Below are 18,676 nucleotides of genomic sequence, written 5' to 3'. Positions count from 1 at the left end.
GCCGCCGTTCGTACCACCATCGCAAACGGTGGGAAGGCGTAACCCCTCTCCCGACTCCAGTCCTGGAGAAACGCGCCCGTGGCCTCCGCAAGAGGGTCAGGCCTCCAGATGAAGAAGCGCGGAAGCTGATGATCCAGACGGGACGCAAAGAGGTCCACCGAGAACGGACCCCAGAGGCTGTTCAACCATTTGAAGACCAGAGCATCCAGCTTCCACAGGCGAGAATCTCTCAGATGTCTGGAGTGCCAATCTGCCACCTGATTGACCTGGCCGGGGAGATACTCTGTAGTCACCGAGACTTAGTGTGCCAAGCAATACTCCCAAAACTCTTTTGCTAGGTCTGCCAAGGCACGGGGACCCCCCAGACGATTGACGTAAAGGACCACTGAGACTTTATCCATCTTCAACAGCACACACGAGTTCGCTTGGTGTCTGGTCCAACAGCGGACGGCGAATGATTCCGTGAGAAGTTCTAAGCAATTGATATGCAACTTCTGTTCGTCTAACGGTTACAGTAGGTGGTGGCAGCTCCTGTGATACCGCTGAGCGCTGGGGGACAGACTGCGAGGCACGCTGTTAGCAATGATTTAAGATTGCTGTGTTCTCTTCTGTTTTCTCACTCTCACTCCACCGCTATTCTCTGCCTGCTCTTAAATTGTATCACTCGCGCTTTTAAAAGTGACTGCTGGACTAATTTTAAATCGCTGCTCCTATCTAATTTTTTAATTTTCCGCTTACTTGTTGTGTGGTGTGTTCCCCCTGCCCCGGTCCATCGCGGCTGCATTGCCGATTTGTGTGGAGGGCAGGGGCCATCTTGGGTCAGTCCCTAAGCCCGGCAGGACCGTAGGCTGCGGTCTAGCTGGAGGCGGGGCTAGGCTACATATTGCACATGTTACCTCGAACGCGCAGCAGGCGAGCGCAGCGGGCACGCCCGTCTGCGCCCGTCCGCTGCCGTTCGGGGTCAGGGGCAGGGAACTCTGCCCATTTGATCACCTACGCGGCCCCGGCACTGATCCACCTCCATAATCATTGGCCTCTCAACCCCTCCACACTATCTCGACTCAGCTCACTGGGGATTCTTAGTCCTAGGCTTGATCTTCATGAATTAACATCTCTCCTACCTGTTGTCCAGTCCCCTCCTGCCCCGCATGGCCCCTGCGACCCCCCCATCCCCTTTAACTAAAAGAGTGGCCAGCCCGATTCTGACTGTTATTTATTTAAACACCCGCTCGCTGGCTTAACACCAGTTAGAGATTTTTCATTTATTAGTTTCAGAGAAGCCTGACATACTCTTTGTGACGGAAACCTGGCTCAATGAGGAGTCGACCCCTGACATTTTGGCGACGGTGCCCCTGGACTATTATATCCTCCAGTCCAATAGACCCTCTGGTAAGCCCGGTGGGGGGGTCGCAGCCATTGTTAGGCACCCAACCAAGTTTTCGTCCCTAGAGGCTGTTGGTATACCTCATCCTAAGACTCGACTCCTCCCTCTCCCCCCTTATATGTGTTCTTGTTTATCGCCCTCCCCAACACATGCCTGGCTTTCCATCGCTTTTTGGCGATATGCTTTCCAAACTGGTGATCAATAACTCGAAAATGCTGATCATCAGCGATTTTAACTATTGGCCCTCAGATGCTAGGGAGAGCACTTACTCTTCTGCCTTCACGGATCTCCTAGCGGGCATGAATTGTATTCAACATATCCAGTCGGCAACACATATTAAAGGCCACGTTCTAGACCAGGTCTGGACGTCCAATTTGGACATCTCCCTACCTCTCATCTCTCCCTGCTCGTGGTCTGACCACTTCATTATTACGTTCTCCCTGGCCTTTTCCCCCCATACCAGCCAAACACCTACGGGGAACCTCCTGGCCAGGAACTGGAACAGGGCTGATCTTGATAAATTTTGCTCCTTACTCAGCGCCTCTTCCCCCGTCGAACAGGATTCCCTGAACACCCAGGCTACCAGCGTGAGGCATTGGCTTGATTCAGCTAGTAATATTGTGGCGCCATTTAGACGCCTTAAATTAAAGCGCCCCCACGACGCCCAGAGATGGTTCTCGGATGAATTAAAAGCAAAAAAACTTACACTTAGACGGGCCGAACGTAGCTGGAGGCGTAACTACGCCCCTAAGGAAAAAGTGCTATTCATGGCCCAGCTTAAAGACTATAAACTGTCCATCCTCCACGCTAAAACCTTGTACTTTTCCAAGAGGATTACTGACTCCGCTTCCAAGGCAAAAGATATTTTTTCCATAGTGGAAGAACTTTCACACCCTGACAGAGTTACTATTAAACCTCCTCCCTCCCAAGAATTATGTGACTCCCTTAATTCCTTTTTTGTGGAAAAAATTGCAAACATCAAAGAGAGTATTCCCCGTCGCACACCATCCTCTACACTCACAGTTGCCCCAACATTTAACATTAGCAACTCTCACACAGTGGACCAGCTACCCCCAATTTCTGAGGAGGAATTTCTTGCCTTACTAAAAAAGGTGGGCTCTGGCTCACCTACGGATTGCTGCCCCCCCATATTCTACGTGAGGTCTTTACTGTTTGTCCCAGACCCCCCCTGGCACTTCTTAATAAATCCCTCTGGCTTGGCCTGGTCCTTGATGCCTTCAAAACAGCCAAAGTGATACCCATTTTAAAGAAACCTACTGCGGACCCCTCTCTTATGAGCAATTTCCGTCCCATCTCCCTGCTCCCCTACCTCAGTAAAGTACTTGAGACCCATGTCACCAACTTCTTGAGTTCATTCATTGAACGCACCCAGTTTCTCGACCCTCGTCAGGCTGGGTTCAGACCAACCCATTCGACTGAGTCAGTCATCTTGTCAGTGATGGAGGAGTTGAGGAGAGGAGCGGACCTTGGGATCAACCAGGCCTTGGTGCTCCTGGATTTGTCGGCTGCCTTCGACGCGGTCGACCATGATATTTTGGTCGGCGACGCCGGCGTCCGGGGGCCGGCTCTTGGCTGGATTCGCTCTTTTCTGAGCAACCGTCATCAGGCTGTGCGTCTTTCCAACTTCTCAGCGGACAAGGTCAAGCTGTCATGTGGCGTCCCCCAGGGTTCCCCCCTTCTTTTCAATCTATACCTGACTCCCCTCATTCGGGCTCTGCGGGGGTGCAATGTCACTGCATTCAGCTACGCTGATGATATCCAGCTGGTCTTTGATATTGACTCCTCCGAACAATCTATTTATAATTTCCAGTCTACCTTATGTCTCATCAGTAATTGGATGGAAGACAACCACCTAAAGCTTAACCCCGACAAGACCTAGTTGGTCTTGTTCGGAGGTATTTCCAATCCCTGGAACTCTAATTTTTGGCCTTCTGGCCTTGGTTCCCCTCCTTGCCCTGTCAATTCAGTAAAAAGCTTAGGAGTTATCATTAGTAAGGACCTCTTCATGAAGCCTCAAATTAGTGCCGTGGTATCCTCCTGTTTTTTTCATCTTCGGAAAATCCGGAAGATCTCTCGATTTTTAACCACGGAGGCCCTGACTCCAGCTTTGCTGGCCCTGATAGTCTCTAGGATTGATTATGCCAACTCCCTCTATGTTGGCATCCCGGCGTACCAGCTGAATCGTCTTCAGCTGGTGCAAAATCAGGCCGCGAGACTAGTCTTCCATCAGCCCAGACACTTCCATGTTCGTCCCTCACTCAAATCCCTTCACTGGCTTCCAGTGGCCAAACGCAGCAAATTCAAACTTGGCTGCTTGATGTTTAAAGCCCTGGCCGGCCTTGGTCCTGTTTTTATATCCTCTCTTCTCCATCGTTACTCTCCCTTGCGTCATCTCCGCTCTTCTCACCTGGCCCTTCTCACCACCCCCACATTTAACCGTAAAAAACACGGCGGTCTCAGATTTTCATTTCTTGCTCCGTCTTGGTGGAATGCACTGCCCCTGGAGCTGAGACTCACTCCTTCTTATCCCCACTTTAGATCCTTTCTGAAAACTCTACTGTTTCGTCAAGCCCATGCATAAACATTTCCTTTTCTGATCCTTCTTCAATCTACTACACTGTCTTAATGTTTTGCCCACCCTGTGCTCACAGCGCCATGAAACCGCTTGGTGTAAGTGCGCTATAAAAGTGTTTATTTATTTATTTATTCATTATAAAGTTTTGTATAGTGCGAACAAGACCCGTGGGTATCCGAGCGCTTAACATAAAAGTAAGTTAAGGATTAACAAATATATTAACAATTATAAGAACAACAGATATGAGGTAGATGGTAAATATTCATAACACATGTGCAGTTTGCATTAAGAGGTAAGTTGTGGCTTAACTTATATCATAAGCCATATACACAAACATAAATGAGGTATATCATTGTAAGCTTTTTGTGGGATGCAGTTATAAGTCCACATTGACATGAGGCTGCGGTAAGGATATTGTTTAGTATTATACAGGAGGTCAGTCTCATGTCATCGATTAGCGTTCATGTTATTCTGTCTATGCTTCCCTTTCTGATGACATAAATGTTCTGTATTAGGGTAGCAATAGATCATAACAGTGATCAATAAGCTTCTCTATGTAACGTATTTACTCATCATAAGGCTCTTCACTTCCCGCTTAAATGTTGCAATATTGTGAATCTTCCTAATGCTTGGAGGGAGTGAGTTCCAGATTCTGGGTGCTGCTCCTGAGAATGCTCTGTCATAAGTTTTTTTTCTTTCGGAAAAAAGCTGGCCGTAACAGCAACTCCTCGGCGCTCCTAGCTGATCTGTTACCTCCTGATAGCTGAATTTTCTTGGCAAGGTATCTTGGAGTGTTGTAGTGGAGCGCTTTATGGGTGATACATGCTTCCTTCATTTGAATTTTTGCTTCATAAGGTAGCCAGTTTAATGCTTTCAGGTGAGGCGATATATGATCAAATTTCCTTGATCCAGTGATAAGTCTTGCCGCAGCGTTAAGGCAGGCTTTTAGTGGTGCTGTGGACGTTTTTGGTAAGCCAGCTAAAGTGGTGCAGCCATATTCAATCCTCTAGATAACTAGGGATTGGACTGCCAGTTTGAGATCCGCCTCTGAGATGAATGATTTCAATTTTCTTAAGTAGTTCAGGTGGAAGCGGGCACTTTTAGCCATTGAATGAATGTGGGCTTTCATGTCCAGGTTCTCGTCTAAGGTGATTCCTAGCGATTTAGCTGAGTTGACTAGGGTTGGAGTGCAGTTTAGTGCAGTCACCAACTTGGTCCATTCCTTTATTTCCGTATGGCTCCTTGGTGGTGAAATTAGTAGGAACTCTGTTTTGTGAGCATTTAGCTTCAGATGATTGGTAGTTAACCATTGCAGTGCCATTTTTAATGTCTCATTCATTAGTTCAATGTCTTCAAGGGAGGCGATCTTTATGTATATTTGTGTGTCGTCTGCATACATGTGGTAGGATATCTGTGATTTTCGGAGAATTTCTGTAAGAGGTTCGACATATAATTTAAACAGATCTGGGGATAGCGTTGATACTTAAGGGACTCCTATTGAGTTAGGGCATGGAGGTGAGATTGATTGATTGGTTGATCAGGAATCGTTGAGTTCTGTTCTGTAAGAAAGAATCTAACCATTTCAGCACATTTCCAGACAATCCCATCCTGTCCTGCAGCCTGGTAAGTAATGCTTTGTGATTTACCGTGTCGAAAGCCGATGACAGGTCAAGGAGAATCAGTAAGCATGCTTGATTTTGGTCAAGGGCCTGTAGCGCGTCATCAACAATATGGAGGATCGCTGTTTCCGTGCTATGCCCTGCTCTGAATCCTGATTGCATTCATCTAGCAAGGAGAACTTGGTGATGTGTTGGCTCAGTTGGCTCTGCACGCATTTCTCAATTAGTTTGGCCAGTAAAGGGATGTTGGTCACTGGGCGAAAGTTGTTCGGATCTGATGCATCCGCTGAAGGTTTTTTGATTATGGGAACAACTTGACCTGTTTTAGGCAGTCGGGGAGGATCCCTTGTGATAGTGATGCATTTATTATTTTCGTCCAGATTGGAACCAAAATGTGGCTGATTTCTCTTAAGCATTTTCCGGGAAGGGGGTCTTGGTAATGGTTGTTAGGTTTGATTTCCGAGAGCGTCTTGGTGATCCTGTACTGGTCATATAATTCGAATGTGTCCCAATTTGCCTTGTTTTTTGTCTTAGTACACTCCGTTGTCGAGTTGGTATCGCTCGTAGGCAATGGTTGGATGGGAAGGTTGGCCGCGGCGTTTTTGAGCTCTACTTCAAGCGATTTGGCCTTCTCCGTGAAAATTGTGGAAAATTCCTCACAGCTTAAGGGTGTTTTTGAGTTCTCTTGAGCGGATTTGGCTAGTTTGTTTGATTGTTGCTTTAGGATTTCAAAGAGTTTTCGTGGTCTGTTTTTGGCATTGTCCAGTTCTGATCTTATAAATTCCTTTTTTGAGTTGATGATCTTTTTGTTATATTGGTTTCTAATTTTTCTGAGGGCTTTCAACTCGGGGGATGAAGGGTGTTGTCTCCATTTTCTTTCGGCCATTCTCAATTTGCGCCTGTCTTCATTCAGTGACCCATTAAACCAAGGATTTTTTGTCTTCTCCGAGACTCTTTTCAGTTTTAATGGCATGGTGTTGACGATATTTTCGACTGCTGTTATGTAGTGATCGGTCAGCTCATTTACATTCTGCAGGTTGCTAGGTGGCTTTAGGTCTCTCTCACAGCTTTCGACCAGTAGCTCAATATTAGCCTCTTTTGTGTCTCTAATCCATTTTTTGGACTTGAAGGGTTGCCTGGTCATGCCTTTTTTCATTATGGGTATCACGAATGTTATGACTTGATGATCAGACCAGTCACACTGGGTTATGGAGAGGATTGATGTATCTTTGTTTCTTGAAATAACCCAATCTAACGTCGCTCCTTTTGAGTGTGTAGGTTGCGTGCATGCTTGGGTGAGGTTTAGTTCGACGAGGAAGTCTTTAAGCGTATTGACCAGTTTGTTATTGGCATCGTTGTTAGAGTTGGCCGTTATGATCTCCATTAACTGTTCTGTGAACTTTGCGTTATCTCCTGGTGGGTGGTAAAACGCATGCAAGTTGCATCTTTGATTGCTTGCTGATCTTATATTAAGACCTAGATATTCGCAGGATTCTAGAGGGTCGGCTTGAATTTGGTTGACCTCTATATCTGATCGATGAATGCAGGCTATTCCTCCCCCTGACTTTCTAAGTCTATCAAGTCTCATAATGTTATATTGAGGTGGTACTAAGAGATCCATGGTTGGAGATGATGATTCCGTTAGCCAAGTTTCTGTAAGGATTGCCAGATCAATATCCTTGTTGATGATGAGGGCCGCTATGTCTGATGCATGTTTGGTTGCCGAACGACAATTGAGTAGCAGGCAAGTCAGAGGTTTTCCTGGGTTACTAAGGTTCACATTTTCGGATTCGGTTGTTGTTAGCTGGACGTGCTGTAAATTGTGAGGGTTGGATTTTCTATCATTCTTTCTGGATGTTCTATTAGTCGATTGGTTTCGATTCTTTCCTCTCCCTCGTGGTCCTGTAGTTCATATGTTCGGAGTAGGGCACGAGTTTCCTCCTTTGACAAAGATTTCGTCCTATCTGGACGGTTGTGCTTATTTTTTAAAGGCATGGCCATCTCGTTACTCTTTCTTTGTGAGGAGTGTACGAGATTTTGGATATGCGTGACCTTAGAGTGAGTGCTCACCGTCATCTCCTAAATTTTTTCAATCGCTTGTAAGGTATGAATAGTGTCTTGTGCCAGCTTGCCAACTAGTTTCTGAAGCTCTTTAATATCTTTCCGGTTTTGAAGTGATTTCTTAGGGATGATTAACCTGTCTATCCGAGGTTTGCATTTTGCTCTTCTCTGTTTTAGATCTGTTCTCAGTTCCGCAGTCATTTTCTTTGTATCCCTTGTTTGGTTGTCAGTTCCGTATCTATTGGAGATGTCGAAAGTGTTAACTAAGTTATGTGATGCTGGGAGTGTTTTTGTGGATGAGGGTCTACAAGACTCTAGTATTGTACTAGAGAGAGGTAAAGGAAGGTTGGTATCTTCTACCTCATCCAATTCCCGGTTATCATAGAGTAATACACTCTGGGCCGATGTACGCTCTACGTGGAAAGTCTCATCGTTTGGAAGAGACGACGACTCTTCTCTTTGGATCTGGTCCTGTTCTTTGTTCGTATGACTAGTAGACCTCTCTGTTCTTTCTGTCTCGTTCTCAGGTACTGTCATTTCTATTTCAAATATATCTCCCGAATTAGAGGTTTGAACATGGTGGCCCCCAGTTCTATAGGCACCTCTGGTAGTAATATCGTTGATGTCAGGAGTGTCTACTGGAGGGGTCAGGTGTAGTTGGTATCTTGGGCCCTCTAGTGAGTCTTTTACCGTTTGGAATATCTTGTCAAACTTCTCTAGTTCTCTGTTTGCTGCTTGTATCAACACAATTCCAGATTTATATATGGTAATGCATAGTTCAGCTCTGCATCTTTTTGATGGTGAGGTCATTATTTTTGTGCCATGAGGGATGTTTTTCATAGCTTTTATGGCAAGCATCCTTGTGAAGGCATTGCGCCATTTAGCTGTTTTATTTGTGTAGAATATCAGGTCGTTCATTATAGTGCCTTTACCTACATTAAAATATAAGTCAGAGAATAGTGCGTCCGGGTTTTTTCTCAGGTTTCATGTTTGAACTTTTTAGCTGCATTTTTGGTTGAATTAGATGGATATTGTATGCTCTGGGCATTCGAGCCAACAGCCGCAAGGTATCTTTCGTCCATTTTAGCTCCGTGTTGCATGTCTTATGGTGACTCTTCTCTGATTGACTCCGGATTGAACCACTACTGGTGTTGTATAGCTGTAGATATAGGTTTCTTTTCCAGGTCTTATAGTGATTCTTCTCTGTTTGACTCCTAATTGTTCCAGTGCTGATGCTGAGTAGTGGTAGATATAGTTTTCTCTTTCAAATAATTTTTCTTCTGTTATCCCTTAGTAGTTGTGGTTCCATATAACAGTAATTAGTTAACTGATCCTTGTTATGCTCTGGGTGGTATGGTATAGAAGCTAGTCATTACAAGATGTCTGCCGTTTTGGTTGTTCTTCTGTGGGTAGAGGACTTTCTCTCTTTCCACTCTTTGAATTAGTCCATCTTCCCAGGTCGGACTGGTCCTACTTCTCTGTTGATTATTCCCTACCTAGTGTTATGTTTTATCCTAATTGTATTGGCCGCCATTTTATGTCCGACAGTGTAGTTTAGTTCATCCCGTCTGATGTATTTACCCTAATCAAGGTATGACCTCTTTTGTCAGTTTTGTGCTAAAGCCCTCCTTTCATATCAATTCTTAAATGGGAACGGTTGATTAGTTGCTCTTATCTGTGATATTGCCGATTCCTCGATGTCCTATGTCTGCCTTGGGCGCCATTTTAAGGTCAGGCATGGCTGTTCTTTACTTCCCGGTTGTTTTCTGAAATTCTAATATTCATGCCTTTTCCTTCGTTTTATAGTTATGAGCCTTATCCTCCTTCTCCAAATCTACTCACCACTCGGAGTGAGATCTGATCAAGCCAGCGCGTGTGAAGATGCAGTCTCGCGGTTCCTTCGCTCGAGACTTCTGTTTCCGGACGATTATTCTCCGTCTGGTCTCAGCTCTCAGGTCGCGTTTCAGTATCTCGTCTCGCGTCTCTCGGAGCGGACTGACTGCGAGACCCTCTACCTTTGATGACGACCCACTCAGAGTCTCCAGGCCTCACCAACGACCAGGGGACCGTCCCAGCTCTTGTGTAGACTCCGGACGTCTATGTGTCCAGTTCTGCACCGTAGATCGGGCAAATGTTCTGTCGCAGTCTTTGCGATGCAGCACCTCGTGATCAGCCCCCATCGAGGCAGCACAGATGGGCGGGCGGGCGGCAGTCCGTTTCCAGAGATGGACCCTTCTACCAGGTCAGTGTGTGTCCAGTGCCCGGCGCTCTGGTGGCCGGTCTTCTGTGCTGGAGTTAAACGTGGTTGTTCAACTGCTCATATTTCCTCGTCAGCTCCTCCAAAGTTCAAGAAAGTACGTTCAGGTGTTCGCTGGTTGGCGTAGGGGTTATTCTTGAGATTTAAAAAACCTTTGGTGATCCTTAACCCAAGAGCTCCTTCACAGAGCTCTTAGTCAGCGGCCATCTTGACCCACACTCACTTTTAACATAACATAATGACCAAACGCCGCCGGTGGAGAACCCTGCGCAACGGGCACCCCCAACCGGACCTGCTGGCGTACGATTCTATTACCAAATCTGGGGTCGATCCGAAGATTGCCCGACCATTCCAGGCCTCCATGTGAGTCAACCACCATGACCTCTCTTCTCTGGCGTCCTCCGACAGGGGAACTGACTGGTTGTACGACAGCCCCTTTCTGAGTTGATGCGCTTTCAGGCGCTGCAAAGCACGATAATGAAGAGGGCCTGGGAAGATCACCTGGAGGGAAGAGGGAAGGAGACCTACCACCCGAGCGATCTGACTGAGTGAAGTCTGGGGCCTGGATATGGTTTGTCTCAAGGTGTGACCGATCTTGGCCATCTTGCGAGAAGGCAGACTCAAAGAAGAATTCACGGAATCCACGACAAACCCGAGGAAGACAAGACTGAGTATGACAGAGGATCGATTTGTACTTGTTGATAACAAACCCCAAGCTCTTCAAAAGGGATACCATCTGCTGCAACTGGGATATCAACTTCTGTGGACACTACGGCATGAGAAGGATGTCGTCTAGGTACACAATCATCCTTACTCCTTGCCCCCTCAGAAATTCTAACACCGGGTGTAGCACCTTTGTGAAACACCATGGTGCTGAAGAATGTCCGAATGGAAGGGCGGTGAACTCGTATACCTGACCCCGCCAAAGAAACTGGAGGAAACGTCGATGTGGAGGACGGACCAGAACTATCAGGTAGGCATCCTTGAGGTCCAACCTGACCATCCCATCCTGTGATGAGAGAACATCCCGTAAAAGATGGATTCCTTCCATCTTGAAACCACCCATTGAAGTCCTTGAGGTTGATCACCGGCCGCCGCCCCCCCCCCCCCACCGTCCGTCTTTTCCACCAGAAAGACGTTGCTGAGGAAACCGTTGGGGTGCAGAGCTGATCGACAGATGGCCCCTTTCTTGAGCAGAGCGGAGATCTCCTCGTCGATCAGCTGGGCATCGGGGACGGAGAAAGAAATGGGATTCGGCCTGCCGTGGCTGGTCGTAAAATTCTATATGAAACCTCTTCACGGTCTGTAGAACCCAGGCATCTGCCGTCAGAAGCAACCAAGCGTCCTCAAAATCCGCTAAGCGGCCCCCAATACGCACTTGCTCCACAGGGATGACATTTACCTCCTGACTGACCACCGCCAGTGTTATTCTTGAAGCCGCCGCGTCCTCGAAAGTGTTGCCCCCTGGTGGGGTAAAAGTTGTTGAAGTTGGCTGAGGTGTTGTACTGCCCTTGCCCGGAGCCTTGTCCCCTATTACTGGTCTGCTGACCGCCACGGCCGTTCGCACGGCCCCTACTGTGACCGGCCCCTTGGGAAAAACGAGTCTGGAAAACTCTTTTACTATTAGACTGGGCCTTATCTAATGAGGTAAAGGTGGCAACGAATTTCCCCAATTCTTTCACAAAGGGGTCCCCAAACAGGCCCCGTTGGGCCACAGCTCCTGCCTCGGAGGATGCTAAGTCGCCCAATTTTGGGTCGAGCTTAATGAGTAAAGAGCGTCGGCGTTCTGTCGACAGGGCGCAGTTGGCATTCCCCATAAAGGCTATTGCCCTCTGCGCCCAGTTGGACAGCACGTCGGGGCAGATGACAGAACCTGTCACATTTGCCTCTTCCGCCATGTCCAAGATCTTCGTCATTGGGCCAATGGCGTCCAAGAGCTTATCCTGGCAGGAGCGCCAGGATAGGTCTATTCCCTTGCGGTGTTTTTTTTATATACTTTGCAAGGAAAGTAGCCATTTTTAAGTCCAGTTCGGGGGTAAGGGCCACCTTCCCCTCTAACGTGGGACGCGGACATTCCGCCCTGAGGCATCACCGAGCTTCCTTCTCCAGAGGCTTGCGGAGGCATCACGCCACGAACTTGGCCACCTTGTGCCCAGGCTTCGGAGCGTGGATGAATAATTTCATCCGGATCCAGCATACCTGAGGCATCCTGAAGCAAAGTGCCCGCGGAACTAGCCGGACACCAAGAACGCGAACACCCCTCATCGTCATCTGTGTCAGTAGGGAAACCCCCATCTTAAGAAGGGGAAGAGGGTGCCATAGACACTGCGAGCTCCGGTGACAGGGGAGGCGCAGAACGGGGCGGCACGGACTTGGCCAAGAAGGCACTCTTCAGGCATCCTTGTCCACCCCTTGCACCCCCTCCGCGCCACCTTCCCCACATACCTTCTTGGGCGGCGGGGCAGCCTCCTCTGATAAGGGGGCTGGTGCAGGGGAAGTTGCACCCACGTGGGCCTGAGCCAACTTAGCGCATTCTGCTACAATGCGGCTAGTCAGGCGCTCCTCCATAGGGGCCACCACCTCATTAACACACCTGAGGATGGAGCTATCTACAGCCTCAAAGAAGTCGTCATCCAGGGGGAGGTACTGTGTAGCCGCCGCCTCCTCCTCCTCATAGTAACTCCCCTGCTCCATTTTACCAGGGTACTTGGCAGGCAAGGGTTAACACTCCTAATACAACAGGCAGCACTGAGGGATGACAGCACAACACAGTCATGGTGGGACCCTTCAACTGTTATGTGAATCAGCAGAGCCTGGATCAATTTGTGGGGAGATCAAAGAGCTGCAGGCTTTTTGGTGTGGCCACACCCTGAGCGCGCAGGCCGTCATACAGACCTACACGGCCTTGCCGCCACCCAGCGTGCTCCAAGCGAATGAGTGCACAATTTCGCCGTAGGCCATTTATGAGGGAAAACTCCCTTAATACGGACCCCCGTGGGCGTGGAATTTAGTGTAAAAGGGGCAATACAGACCCCGAAGGGCGTTCAGGTTTGGCGGCAGGGGACATACTCCGGCGAACACGTCTCCCTCTCAGCGAGGCTCCGCTTTGAAGTAACCGCTCTGAGGGAGCAACGAGACGCATGGGCGCCCCACGGCGGGCTACAGCGCTCGCCGCAAGTGGGCCGGCCCCGTAAGGAGCGAAACCACTCCCACGGTCAGAAAAAGAGAGCGGAATCTGAAAAATAAACGCTCAAACACCAAGCGCAAACTCAGCGAGCCCCTCCATAGCGGCCCAAAGCACTTAACAAGGCACAATTAATAACAAAAGACCAGATGATCAAAGGACTGAAAAAAAGGCACTTAGCTGGCTGCGCAGCAGCGAAGAAGGAGGAGGGTTTCACAAGATGGTGGAGCTTTCTGGAGTCATAGTCCGTGTGGAAGGACTCTGTTACTGTGTTAGCCCTGAGACTTATGGGATTTGATGTTTATGGACTGATTTACTTGTTTTTTTGTGAGAACAAATGATGTTTTTCTCTCTGTAAGAAAAAGTAATTTTTATTGCTTTTCTGGCTACTGTGTTTTTTACATAAGAATAAAAGCGAAGGAAGATAAGCAGGATCGGAACCTCCCGTCCTGACATAGAATCTGGTGCAAAAGAAAGAATGTCTTCTCTTCAATTTGCTTCATAAAAGAAGATCATAATCCAGATCCAAACAATCAACCTGTATTGTATGCTGGTATTGAGATGGACTAGATGGGTGTTTTTTTTTATTTGTGCGTACGTTTAAGAGGCTGCTGCAATTTGTGGGAATTCAATTGAAGTCTTAGGTTGGAGGGGGTTCTTTTTCTAGAAAATATTCTTTGTATCAGATTATGGCTATTTTCAACTTTTTTAAAAAGAATGGCAAGTCAGCAGCCTGTTTCTTCATCCCTGGTGGTTTGTCAGATAACTTGTTTGACAGACTTATAATTCTTAAGGAAAACATTACCCTGTGTGCATGCCCCCCCCCCCTCCCCCTTCCATCCCCCTCCCCTCTGGGGTGACCGGTTGGACAGTTTGACTGTGGGTGCAAGCTGGTCTATCTGAAAAGGCAACATACCGTTGGTCTCTCAGGAAAAGGAGGTGGTGTGAGTTATGTTAACCCTACTCATCCACATCTGCTCTTCTACCAGACTGCCATCCTAGTCCATCTTGAACTTGTGGGCTAATGTGTGGCAGCACTCTGTAGTTTTTCTCTGATGAACATTCCTCTTCTGTGTACATGTGCCTTCACTGTGACGCAGACGTGTTGGAGAAGCAGCACAAACCACCACTGTCCCTATGCAACAAATTGCATGCTACTTCCTCACTCGTCGCATTCTGTCTAGTATATGCCTTTCGGCGTGGATGTGTTTTCATGTTTATGCAGCTTCTAGCATGCACTTTCAACCACAGGTCCGATGATGCAAAACCGAACAGTCCAGCATTGTGTGTTTTGATTAGAAGTTTAGAAAGGTAGGTTTTAAATTTCAACTTCATACTTACGTCCTGCATGAGACTGTACTGCATAGGTGGGCCTGTTCAGCATATTACCCATGCAACAGGGTATTGTACTTAATTGAGTACCCACTGTCCAAAGAGAACAAGCTGGTTCATAGATCAACCTAAACTTGATGTATTTTTTCACTGGTTGCCAGTGGAATGTAAAATGTGAGTTGTTCAAGGAGTACCCAAGACTAACCTGGTGAAGGTATTTTGAAGACAATGAACACAGAGACAAGAAGATATACAGAAATAGTAGAATCGAGTTTGAGCAGAACCAAAGCAGTGGTTATCCCAATGTGACAGGTTGCAGTACTAGAAAAGTTTCATCTTGAAGTGAAAAATCCTGTTTGAACTTTTTGAGATTTTTTGATAGCTGATGTGAAACATTGTGGTGGACATTGTTTGCAGCACTTCCATGTGGTGCGGCCCAGAAGACCTATTTGACTAGACTATTCCTTTATGCCCCACCATAATCTTTGGGAACCTTCCAGTCTTTGGACAATAAAGTGCTATGTAAGAATGAATAAGTTAATGACTATGGTTCTCTTCACTCTCCCTCAACGGTTCCCTTCGCAACATCACGTCTGCTAAGTAACTGAGTAGTCTGCGTGAAAGAACAGGAAGAGAAGGCATATTGTGGTAGAGGGCTCTGGATGTGGTTGTGAGTAGTGGTGCACACAAACGCAAGACCCTTTTTGTGCCATGGGACATGTTTATGGACTATATTTAAGAGAAAGAAAACATCCTCCGAGTCTGGTGGTGAAATGGGTTGAAAGACTTTAAGCACCAGAGATATTACATTAAGTTTTTTAATCGCATTTATTTTCAGAACTGCCAGATTCAGCATGATCTCAATTGTATAATTAGCCACTTATGGTGCTTACAGTGTGTCCAAAAATGCTTCTTTCCCCACCTTTCACCGTGCTACTTATTTTAATAAGATATCTCTGTTATCTTTATATGCAGCAAGGTTTCGTTGTGTTTGAACTAGCATAGACAGCTCATGAACGTCTACAGTAGGTCTGACAATGTGTGCCCCAGAAGAAAACGTTCAGTGTTTCAGGATATGTACGTTTCCCAAATAATCCGATGTTGCAACAATGGAGAACTCAAAGGAAGTAAACAGAGAAAGGCTTTGGCATATCTATTGCTGGAGTAAGAAAACATTTTTGCTATGAGGAAACTGCTCTGAGACCTGTGTAAAATGACAATGGCTCTGTCTAGTGCCTGGCGTGAATGGTTCTTGTAAATGTTTATATGCGGAAACTGTACATTTCACTATGCTTCACAAAGCTAAAACCTAAGCACATATGAGCTTATTAGATTTAGTGGAATTGTCTTTAAAATTTTCGCTCAACTATTTTTTTCCTTCATAGGCACAACTTAAACCTGTCCTTTTCCCTGGACTGAGATTTCAATAGCTATGTTTCCTATCCATATAACAGGCTATCAGATTTCCAATCCAGACATTTTACTCCGGATTAATCGAGGAGATGAATCCATCATCTGGGACCAGCAGGAAGAAGCAAAGGGAGCAGACAGTGATGACCCATCCTCATGTAAGTAGAACAGTGTCAAACGATCTCTTTCACTGAGAGGATACGGCATACTGATTGCTTTTCGTTGTGATCCCACAATTTATTTTGAATAATCAAATAAGAAACCCTTATAGATGTGCCTTACACAGACAATGTTGCAGTGTTCTTATGTGGTTTCCCTTGTATGGGTATCAGTCCAAAAAAGAAACAAATCTGTGTGTTTAGAAAAGGATCATTGTTATTTAACCATACAAAGTATATTTGGAGCTCTTGAGCCCATCAGGACCATTCTTCAGATGTTGTTCAAAAGTCGGCTTAGCAAAACGGAACCCTTTTGGCCTCAAATCTAATGTGCTGTACCTGCGTTGAGCTAATGTTATCGATCCGTAAAAACGCTCAGGTTTCTGACTTCTACAGGGACACATATTACTTCTTTATTTTAAACTGGGGGGGGGTCTCCCTTTTTTCCAATTCTTCCTGTTTTACTTTCATTATGGCCAACCCCACTATTAAAACACCCCATTCACTAAGCAGATAATACAGGCATGACTTTCTAGAATTGTGTAATGCGAGAGATGTATTAATTGTGTGCTGTATTGCAGAACCCAGATAGTACATACTGCTATGGAGCTTTCTTGTAATACGACGTGAACCCTGTCAATGCCTACGCAACCAACCCCAGAGGCCATTCAGATGCAGAAGTATTTATTGCTTCTTGGAAAGCCTCAGTTACTGACTGACCTTTACTTCTTCCTTTTTTATTAGCTGATGAGACAAGATCTCCCAGTGCGGCCAAGCATTCCACCCAGCCACCCATTTAGTATGTCCGCACCCATTAAACGGCCTCCTCACCTTGTACATTTCTAGGTGTTTTTTCGAGATGGGATTTTAGTCCTAAATATCCTCGCCACCATTAAGCAAACGACAATGTTCTCACACTGAACTCCTGACTTCAGCTTTTCTGTTAAATCTGATATTAATGCATCCTACCTATAGGTAACATTCCTGAAAATTTAACAGAACAGTCATCTAGCTCACCATAAAATAATCCACAGTCATTCCCGTGCTATCCAACGAAAGACCAATCTTCTTGTACTGAAAGTTTGCAGAGAAATCAGAAACCATAGGCAATAGCACACTTGGAAACACAAAATTGTTTTCACAACTTTTTAGCTGTAATTTGCAGTTTTTGACAAAGCAGAAATCATCAGCTAAACCTAATGCGCTTTCTTCCTTGGGAAAGGGAAGCCTTACACCTTGATACTGGGCAACCTATCAGCAGTCATATACACTATTGTCCAAGTTACCTGGTTGTATGCTTGTAAAAGGTGCAAGGGGATGGTGCCTTAATCCTGATTTGTAGTCCCTTGGAAACTGCATGCATGAATTTAAATAGTCTTTTGCTATGTGAGAGCACAAATTTTACCTACAGATCTCTCCACGGAGCATCACTCTCACCATGTACATCATACTGCTATTCCACGTCTTGGTCTACTATAACTTTGGTGATAACCATATATGTGCCGGCAGTGCCTAAATCCATAATAGAATTATAGGAGCCTCGGCAACCAACAGCTGATTTTTTAGCACCTGTCCAGAGCTGAATATATAATAATAGACTTTTGCTCAATATTTTAAAAGCAGTTTAGGTATAAATGTTGCCCCCAGGTACACCTTGCTTCTGGCTGGCCTCCGCGTGGCTTTCTCCACTTTCTACAACAATGGTGCAGTGTTCTAGTCTTCGTTTCTTGTTTGCCCTCCTTATCCAGCTGTGTTTTACCACCATAAACGAGGTTACTACACCTGCTGACAACCCATTGCAGGGTAGCTTTGTTCATAGAAGTTGTGCTGTGTCACAGAATATCAGCAAGAGCACAGGAGAAACCCTCTGGTAATACGGTAAGATGTATCCTGCTGGAAATGCACAGTGAAAATGTAATCGCGTGGTCCTGGCGTTGAGCGCCAGAGACCTATCCCACTTCTGCTCGCCTGGAACAGGAATGATAGGGCCATTTTACTGGAGGGTTTCTCCTGTTCTCTTGCTGATTTAGTTCGCTATTTTGTGCAGTCTTTTAGAAACCGTGCACGCTTAATCCTCTGCTTCTGACCTAAGAGGCTTTACAGGTTTATTCAACAGGTTAAAATCCCTACTATCACCTATTCGGTCATCACTTCACTGTACTTGTCAATATTATGTTTTACGCCCTTACTGCATTATGTTTTGAAGTCTTAACACTTGCGGTCACTTGCATGGCCTGCTGTATGTATCGGCACTTATCACTCAACAGTGATTTTTTGCACCTCTGACGCATGTTGTCTGCCGTGAGGACACTTGAGTAACCTTTTGAAACACTAAGAAGCATCAACCTACATGTATTTGGAATCTATATTGATATAGTCTTTCTATCCTTTCTTTCTATTTAGGTTGGACAATTCTGTATTTAGGTATTCACCTATTAGGGGAGTACCCTTCACCACACATCCCTCTAGGTGTAGGGAAGGGATCTTTCTGGTCCTGAAGAAATACCAGGTATCCGGCTTGACCAGTAGGCGTGAAACATGTCGATCTCACAAATACATTAAGGCTAACTTGGTTCATTGAGCCCACATGATAGCCTCCATTCCATTGTATTTATTTCTGCCAAGGGAACCAACATATTAAAACTTATTAGGTATCCCTTAGACAGTTTTATTTC

At 46.1% G+C, this 18,676-nt stretch overlaps 1 protein-coding gene across 2 annotated transcripts in view; it reads left to right on the top strand.

Annotated features, from left to right (window-relative positions):
- The window catches only part of LOC144770341 (uncharacterized), a 142,108-nt gene that overhangs the window by 54,498 nt on the left and 68,934 nt on the right, over nucleotides 1-18,676 (top strand). For both annotated transcript variants that reach the window (XM_078654792.1, XM_078654793.1), the window contains exon 3: nucleotides 15,888-16,001. In XM_078654792.1, the coding sequence (XP_078510918.1) occupies nucleotides 15,888-16,001 (114 nt within the window). The remainder of the gene's footprint in view (nucleotides 1-15,887; nucleotides 16,002-18,676) is intronic.

This window comes from Lissotriton helveticus, chromosome 7 (genome assembly GCF_964261635.1).
Source record: "Lissotriton helveticus chromosome 7, aLisHel1.1, whole genome shotgun sequence".
NCBI classification, from domain to species: Eukaryota; Metazoa; Chordata; class Amphibia; order Caudata; family Salamandridae; genus Lissotriton; species Lissotriton helveticus.
Note: the sequence above shows the minus strand (reverse complement) of the source record. Positions and strands in the feature narration are given on the sequence as shown.